The 9,480-nt window shown below is 43.3% G+C and overlaps 1 protein-coding gene across 1 annotated transcript in view; it reads left to right on the forward strand.

The window, feature by feature from the left end:
* Window positions 1-6,011, forward strand: part of LOC6047243 (MOXD1 homolog 2) — a 40,793-nt gene extending 34,782 nt beyond the window's left edge. The window contains exons 4-7 of the mRNA XM_001864291.2: window positions 464-742; window positions 2,002-2,187; window positions 3,655-4,482; window positions 5,137-6,011. Of these exons, the coding sequence (XP_001864326.2) occupies window positions 464-742; window positions 2,002-2,187; window positions 3,655-4,482; window positions 5,137-5,454 (1,611 nt within the window). The 3' untranslated portion in view covers window positions 5,455-6,011. The remainder of the gene's footprint in view (window positions 1-463; window positions 743-2,001; window positions 2,188-3,654; window positions 4,483-5,136) is intronic.
* The last annotated feature ends 3,469 nt before the right edge of the window (window positions 6,012-9,480 follow it).

Consider the following 9,480-nt stretch of genomic DNA (forward strand, 5'->3'; position numbering starts at 1 on the left):
GTACTTACTTAGTTTCTTTTAACTGACCATGTTTTGGACCTCAATTTTGAAGTCCGTACTTGAAATGTCAAAAAGTAAATCTGTCTCAAGTAAACCAGAACCACCCCGACCAACCTGCAGAACACGAACCAGAGTGTAGAATAAACGCTTCATTGAGCACTCGTCGGTGCTCCGGAAGGATGATGGCCTGTCTATCATCTACTATTTATAGCCTAGTTGTGCCAGCAGTCGTCGTGTCGGCAGCATGCCGATGCTGCAGGAAGGGAGAAGAGATTTAAATAAATTTACATTTGAATAAGCTGATAATTGGAAAGGAATAAGTGCCGACTAGGGAAAAAGCGCCGGAACACACAGACCGTCATCGGATAATGTATTCTAGCACCGCCGCCGCCGCCTAGAACTCCGAACTCACTTGACAATGTATACTCAATTTTCCCATTTTTTTCCCCCAATCACTTTGCAGAACGACACCATCCGGATCATCTACATGTACCACAACCGGGACCCGAAGAACGGCGCCCAGGCCATCGGCACGCTGCCCGACCCGGCCGAGGCGTTCAAGGACTCGGTGCCGATCTTCCTGACGCAGCGCGTCAACCAGGTCCCGATCGAGCTGGACTCGCGGACGCGCACGCTGGAGCTGCGCAATAAAGACGTCGAGATCCCGATGGGCGACGACAACCTGCGGTGGTGCAAGATGTTCAAGCTGGACCAGTTCGTGCGGAAGCAGCACATGATACGGGTAGGTTGGCTTGGCCGCCACAATAAGAGCGGGTTTTTATTTATTCAAATCAGAACACGACGGTCTGGGGGAAGACACGTTACTTCCCCCTGCGGGGGACCGTTTGAAATTCAAACACAATTGTCTGGAAGACTGCTAGCCTCCACCTCGAAGCGTCTTGAACGGTGGGGTTCAAAGTACGAAAACAATAAATTTTATGATCTATCATCAACGACAATGGCGACGAAAGGAGAAAGAGAGCTTGGGTCGTGTTTTTCATTGCACAGTAGTCTGATGCAGCAGAAGCTGAATCAGCATGTTTTTGCACACAGAAAGAGCGTCTCAGTGTGGAGAAAGTCGCCGTAAGGGTGACCCTAGCCCGACTGGGTTGACAGAGTTGAATTCAGCAAACTCAAAGGTTTGTGGTTGACAGATTTGTACTTACCTGATATTGTTTGAAGAATCACCGGCAACCTTTTTCACTTTGTACTTACCTCTTATCAATTTGACCCAGTTAGGATCCAGAAGTACTTTAAAGTTGAAACTCCGTAATTGGAGTGACAAGTTTCAGCTTATATTGAAGTTCAAAATTCAATGTCGTAGACCTTATAAACTATTCACTTAGTACTTACCCCTTTTTCAATTTGGCCCACTTAAGATCCAGAGGTACTTAAAAGTTGAAGTCCGTAATTGAAGTGACGACTTTAAACTCTTCTTAAAATCAAAAATCCAATGCTGAAAACCTTATTTGGAGTGATTCCTCAAACAATTCTTGCCTGGAAGTATCCCAACTCCGCATCCATCAAACGATTAACGATCCGGAAGCACACCCACTCAGCGGTCAATGTGGGGGTCCAACGCTGTTTAAAAATTTAATTTTTACAACTTCATAAAACCAACTCCACATTGGGAAAACTGGCTTCCCTCCGAACCTTTTCCCACCATCAAACCGAACGGGGAGGGCATTTTTCACTGCCCAGCTGGGTGCGTCAAGAAGTGGGGGAAAACTTCCGAACCCCCAAAAACATAAACCTTAATCGTTTTTATTATGTGTTTTTTCTCCAACTTCTTCGAGGTTTAGAAGTTTACGCTACTGCAGCAGCAGCCTTTCTTCACCGTGTTTCACCCTTTCGCGCCATTAATTAAGTCGATTCTCACGAATCTCGAAACAATTAAAAACAATCTTTATTTCCCAGCTCTCCCCGAGTCTTGGCTGGGAGATTCGAACCGAAATTTTTGCATCAACCTCTAACCGATTGTTTCTTTCCTCTTTCTTCCAGTACGAGCCCGTGATCGAGTCCCGCTCGAATCTCCCCTTCATGAAGCACATCATCCTGTACGAGTGCCAAGGATCGACGCCGGAGCTGGAGATCATGTCGCGCGAGTTTGGCCGGTCCTGCATGAAGGCGGAGAAGGAGCTGCTCACCTGCAACTCGATTGTGGCCGCCTGGTCACGTGGATCGGAGGTAAGTGTCGAGAGTGTACTTAACGCGGGGAGGGAGGGAAGACAAATCACGTGTCACCTGACGAATGGTTCGAGACAATGTCCCATTTTTTGTTGCGAGTCGCTGAAGAGATTACCTACTCAGAATTCCAAATAACGCGCAAATGTGCGCGCACCGTTTGAAGAATTTATCATTGTTTTCATCCAGCGCGAGCGGTCGCTTTTTTCACGATTATGAATTCTTCATTATAATGCTTTTATTTCATCTGTGTGTGTGTCGCTTTTTTTCGCGGCATTCGCAGTAGAAAGCATCAATCTGTCAGCCGTCGTCGTCGACGACGACGACCAGTTTGAAGGAATGTGCTACCGGCAGAGCTACTGGAGCGGGACGCGATGGCCGCGGGGCACATACATTCACGAATTTACACAAACACACAGCAAACCTGCGGAGCTTGGGGCGTTCGGCTGTAAAAATATAATGGGCGTCGATGTCGTCGGGCAAAACGCCCCGCAGAAGATGACAGACGTGCGCTGCTTAAAACTGTTTTGGAATAATAATTTTTCTGTTTTGATGCCCATTATGCCCATTGTGTCTGTGCCGGGGTAGAACTCGCGGTATTCAGCTTTTTTTGTGTTGTCACTAGAGTTTGTGGGGTTTCTGTTGCACCATGAAATATAAATGGATTATTCCGATACAGTTTTTCCCGTTGCCGCGGAGCGGCTCCCGAAATGGGTTTTCATTTGGAGACCGCCGCCGGTGACCACGGCCGAAATTAATAATTCACCTGGAGGAGGATTTAATTATTTGGACGCGCGAGCGAGCGCAGCGGAAATCCTTTTAAAATATGAATTCCGGCGACCGCGCACCGCATACCAAATACGTGGGATGGGCTTTTTTCGGTAGCGCAGATCAACGGATCTACAGCGTTCTTTGTTCGGGAGGAGAAAACATCCGTAACATGTGTTGAGCATGGTTTCTCGACTGAATTGGTAAACAGTTGACAGGGTTGACAGTTGACAGAATTGTACTTACCAAACTTGTTGTAATCATCACTGGAACTATCACTTCAGAACCTCAACTTAAACCTAGTTTGTACTTACCTTTTTAAATTCCATTCATGAAATTACCTTCTCTACCATGAATTTGAAGTTCGTAATCGAGATTACCATTACACTATACTTCAGCTCAACAAGTGTTTTGTTCCAGATAGCTCAAATTTGAAGTCCGTTATTGAAATCTCATGTTTTCAAGAGTCATCGTTATTTTGACGTCCGTGATTGTAATCAAAACTTATGATTAAAATCAATTACCATCAAATTTTCTTAAAACATGAATTTTTGGTTACCTTATCATGTTGTCACCATTTTTCCTCATAATTATTGAGAAAGCATTCTTGTTAAGTTCTGGATGAAACTAAGTGATTCGTCTTCCATTACAGTTCTTTTATTTGTACAGTTCTAACATCAAATTCTCTCTTCCCTCAAACAGGGCTTCACCTTCCCGCTGGAAGCCGGCTACCCGCTGGACTCGTACCAGGCCCGTTTCTACATGATGGAAACGCACTACATGGGCTTCCAGAGCAACGCCATCGAAACCCGGCCGCGCATGGACAACTCCGGCCTCCGTCTGTACTACACGACCACGCTGCGAAAGCACGACGCCGGAGTCCTGTCGGTGGGCATCCAACCCAACTGGCGCCACATCATCGCACCGGGCCAGGAGCGGGTCGTTTCCGAAGGGCACTGCATCGAAGAGTGCACCCAGCGAGCCTTCCCCCGTCCGGGAATTAACATCTTTGCCGTTATGATGCAGACCAGTCACATGGGCAAGCAGGTCCGCCTGCGGCAGATCCGGTATCGGGAGGAGCTTCCGCCGGTGGCGCACGACCTGAACGTGGACTCGAACTACCAGGAGTTCCGCCGGTTGCACAGTCCGGTCAAGGCACTGCCCGGCGATCGGTTGATCGCGGAATGCACGTACGACAGTACCTCGCGGAAGACCATCGCACTGGGAGGTTACACCTCCAGGGACGAAACATGCCTGGTCCTCAGCCTGTACTACCCGCGCCAGAAGGAGCTCACCTCGTGCCACTCGATTCCTAGTCTACCGACGGTGCTGCACGCCGTCGGGATCAACGAGCTGGCCCAGGGCGCGAACCCCATCCGGATCGCGTCCCCACCGGAAATCGCCGGCATGACGCTGGAGGAGCGCCTCCTGTCCTACGACTGGCGGGTCAACTTCAACGCGTTCCAGTACGTGATACGGAAGGGCGCCTTCAAGCCACTCTGCTGGAGCGCCCGGAACACCCCCATCCCGGTAGGTATCCAATCTGTTCGACAGATCAAACATGAATAAATTAGTCCGGAAACTTTCCGGAAGCACATTGACCTAATTCGGGGGTTGACCCCTCTCTATCTCACATTGTGTCGGTAACTTTCAACCCCTCATTTTGTTCAATCTCATCGGAAATCGCACAAAATCGCTTCAAGGGGGGCGGATTCAAACTTTTCCTTTTGTTCCCCGAGCTGCCTGCGCTGGAACAGCGCAAAAAACTTGGCCAAAGAGGATTATTTATTATACAATAGTTTGCCAAAGTACTTTATAAATCAATTTTATGCAAATATTGAGGTTTGCTCGTCCCCTCGATCCGACGAGAAACGGGCAATAGTTTTTCCGATGGTAGCGCTTTCCAGGAAAGTTTCTGACGTATGTAAGTCTCTTCAATCAAAGAAGAAGAGAATTGATTAAATTTGACAGAGTTGTACTTACCATAATTACTGGATTTGCAGGAATTTTCCCAAAACACTTACTTTCAATTATTCTTCAAAAATCACAACAAGTTTCACTACACTTCACTTCACCTTATTAAGATAATTGCCTCAGCTACCTCAAACTTCAAGTCCGTAATTGAGATCAACAACCTTTCACAGCATAACTAACCCATCCCTCCCCTCTCTTCCTCCCTTCCAGGGTACCGACAACATGGACGCGTACGCCCCGAACCTCACCCGGATCTGGCGGCCGACGCCAACCTGCGGCGCCCCCGGCCTGCCGGCGTCCAACAGCGTGAACCGGTTCGTCGGCGGAACGGGCTCGCCGGAGTCGAACGTCCCGAGCTGGACGCTGCTGGAGGACCCCGAGAGCAACAACGTCATCGAGGGCGCCGCACGGAGCAAATCGATCCGGAGCTCGTCCGGCGTTGCCGCACCTGGGTCGTCCATCTCGCGGGTGGCCCTGTTCGTGATCTTCATCAACACGGTCAGGTTAGGGTGGTTCCGGCGGCTGTAAGGGCGGAGTGGTTGAACGGAGCAAAGTGTTGTGATATATGTCGGGACGGAGAGACCATAGAAAATACAAGACTGTGCGTGTGTGAGCGTGAAAACGAAGTGAAAGAGAATGAGAGAAAGGTAGCAAAAAGAGGAACGGAGGTTATGTTGTACAGAGAGACGCAGGTAGTTTTGTTCGATTTCTTCTTCCTTTGAACGGGGGAAAGGGAATCGCTAGTCATTTGAGGAACAGATTCTGTTGCATAGTATTTAAAAACGTGTATTTAAAAGAAACACGCAAGCGAAGATAGCGCGTAGAGAAACGAATGATAGGAGAACGTTTAGGCGAAAATTCAGCACGTGAAACGGTCTAGTATTAGAAATCGAAACGTGGACGCCCTTGTGACGGATCAGGGGCGTTCGGTTTGTTTTTGAAACCTATTAGTAAACACATTTGAGCCAGTTGTTAAACGCTGTAAATTTTGTACATAAACACAAATAGAAGATGAAATCGGTGTATTATTTTTGTAAATAAAAATAGGACTAATAATAAATTGATGATAAAATTGGAAAATGAAACAACTATCTTTTCATTTCACTAATCCGAAAGATTTCCCTTAAATAATGCAATAAAATTATGATTTTATAAATATACTTTTTTTTTGTTTTAATATCACAATTTCAAAATTATATACCTAGAGTTTTTTTTCGAAAAGGGGCAAAACATTGATATTTTAAATTAGAGATGACAATTGTTTATCAAACAGATCAAAATCAAATATTTATTACTATGATGGAAATATTTGTGTATTATTTTCATCCCGAACTTGAATGCAGGTTTTGAATATTTCTCTTCATCATTTAAAAAAATCTGGAATTTGCCATTATTCTGACAAAGTGGTAAAATTCCTGTCGTTCTTTCAAATACATGAAATTCTTCTGTCTTTTTGTGAGATAAAAAGTCTCATTTCCAAGTCTGGAACATGATTTCGCAATGTCACGTATTGGAATCCCCACAATTTTAAATGAATAAATCAAAGCTCCGTTTAATTAGATTTTGCAGAACTGTGAATAATGATTAAGTACCATCAACTATTTTGGGAGTATTTCTTTAATTGAACTGAACTGGCAACTGAGCAATTCTCTACGAAATCGGCCGATTTTGACCATTTCTATATTTTTCTTTTTTTTATTTGGTCATCGAAAACTTGTGGGAGGGCCTGTCCAAATCTCCATAAAATTTGAGCAGCTGTTCATATAAAAACTAACTTAATCCACCTGTGTGGTTGATGCCTTCCTCACTTTTTACCAACAATGGGTAATATTAGTGGTTTGGACACATATTTCAGCTATTTTTTTTAGGTCCAGAAAAATAAGTACACAGATATAACTTAAGTTGTCATAACTCGAGACAGGGTTGCCAGATTTACTATTATGTGGACTCGTTGGAAAGGTCTCTTGATTACCTAACCAACGATGGGTCGGATGATGGTTCCGGACATCGTTTACATATATTTGAGTGAGATCCGGCTTCAAAAAAGGACATAAATATCACTTAAATGGTCATAACTCGAGACAGGGTTGCCAGATCTTCGATGTTGTGGACTCGTTGGAAAGGTCTCTTGATTACCTAACCAACGATGGAACGGATGATGGATCCGGACATCGTTTACATACATTTAAGTGAGATCCGGCTTCAAAAAAGTACATAAATATCACTTAAGTGGTCATAACTCGAGACAGGGTTGCCAGATCTTCAATTATGTAGACTCGTTGGAAAGGTCTCTCGATTACCTAACCAAAGATGGGTCGGATGATGGATCCGGACATCGATTATATGCATTTAAGTGAGATCCGGCTTCAAAAAAGTACATTAATATCACTTAAGTGGTCATAACTCGAGACAGGGTAGCCAGATTTTCAATTATGTGGACTCGTTGGGAAGGTCTCTTGATAACCTAACCAATGATGGGTCGGATGATGGATTCGGACATCGTTTACATGCATTTAAGTGAGATCCGGCTTCAAAAAAGTACATAAATATCACTTAAGTGGTTATAACTCGAGACAGGGTTGCCAGATCTTCGATGTTGTGGACTCGTTGGAAAAGTCTCTTGATAATCTAACCAACGATGGGTCGGATGATTGATCTGGACATCGTTTACATACATTTAAGTAAGATCCGGCTTCAAAAAAGTACATAAATATCACTTAAGGGGTCATAACTCGAGACAGGGTTGCCAGATCTTCAATGTTGTGGACTCTTTGGTAAGGTCTCTTGATTATCTAATCAACGATGGGTCGGATGATGGATCCGGACATCGTTTACATGCATTTAAGTGAGATCCGGCTTCAAAAAAGTACATAAATATCACTTAAGTGGTCATAACTCGAGACAGGGTTGCCAGATCTTCAATGTTGTGGACTCGTTGGAAAGGTCTCTTGATTATCTAATCAACGATGGGTCGGATGATGGATCCGGACATCGTTTACATGCATTTAGGTGAGACCCGGCTTCAAAAAAGTACATAAATATCACTTAAGTGGTCATAACTCGAGACAGGGTTGCCAGATCTTCGATGTTGTGGGCTCGTTAGAAAGGTCTCTTGATTACCTAACCAACGATGGGTCGGATGATGGATCCGGACATCGTTTACATGCATATAATTGAGATCCGGATATATGTGAAAATACATTTTTATACATAACTTTTGAGCTACTTATCGAAACTTCAAACAATTCAATAGCGATGTATGGGACCCTAAACCAAGTCGAATGCAACTGGTTCGATCAAAATCGGTTCAGCCAGTGCTGAGAAAACTTGGCAAGATTTTTGAACACATACATACATACACACACACACACAGACATTTGTTCAGTTTTCGATTCTGAGTCGATATGTATAAATGAAGGTGGGTCTCCGAGCTTTTGATAAAAAGTTCATTTTTAGAGCAGGATTATAACCTTACCTCAGTGAGGAAGGCAAAATGGTACGTAAATATTCGAAAATCTGTAACTTATCAAGGATTTTTTTATTGATTTGGTATTTTCCGCATAGTTGTAAGTATTGATGAAGAATATTTTGAAAAAATGGCACACGGAAAAAATGGTGATTTTTTAATTTTCTTTTTTTTTTACAAAAAAAAAAACCATTTCCCAAAATCCGTAAATATTTTCAGAATTGGAGTCAAAAGGCCGGAATTTATGGAAAACAAAAATTACTTTCGAATGACTTTATTTTGAAAACGGTGCACTTATTAAAAAAAAAAATATTGTTCAGTACTTTTCGACTGCAAATTCAATTCAACATCATAAAATGAGGTCAACAAATTTTAAGTACGCGATTTAATTTTTTTAAACAAAAATCAGTATTGGGTAATTCTCCGCCAACTCACACAGCAGTTGCCCTGACCCCTCTTCAATTTGCGTGAAACTTTGTCCTAAGGGGTAACTTTTGTCCCTGATCACGAATCTGAGGTCCGTTTTTTGATATCTCGTGACGGAGGGGCGGTACGACCCCTTCCATTTTTGAACATGTGAAAAAGAGGTGTTTTTCAATAATTTGCAGCCTGAAACGGTGATGAGATAGAAATTTGGTGTCAAAGGGACTTTTATGTAAAATAAGACGCCCAATTTGATGGCGTACTCAGAATTCCGAAAAAACGTATTTTTCATCGAAAAAACACTGAAAAAGTTTTTAAAATTCTCCCATTTTCCGTTGCTTGACTGTAAAATTTTTTGGAACATGTCATTTTATGGGAAAATTAATGTACTTTTCGAATCTACATTGACTCACAAGTGTCATTTTTTTATTTAGAACAAAATTTTTCATTTTAAAATTTCGTGTTTTTTCTAACATTGCAGGGTTATTTTCTAGAGTGTATTAATGTTCTACAAAGTGGTAGAGCAGACAATTACAAAAAAAATGATATGTAGACATAAGGGGTTTGCTTAAAAACATCACGAGTTATCGCGATTTTACGAAAAAAAAGTTTTGAAAAAGTTGGTCGTCATCGATCATGGCCGTTCATGGTCACCCGCGACAGAC

The sequence above is a fragment of the Culex quinquefasciatus genome, chromosome 2 (genome assembly GCF_015732765.1).
Source record: "Culex quinquefasciatus strain JHB chromosome 2, VPISU_Cqui_1.0_pri_paternal, whole genome shotgun sequence".
In the NCBI taxonomy this organism is placed as follows: domain Eukaryota; kingdom Metazoa; phylum Arthropoda; class Insecta; order Diptera; family Culicidae; genus Culex; species Culex quinquefasciatus.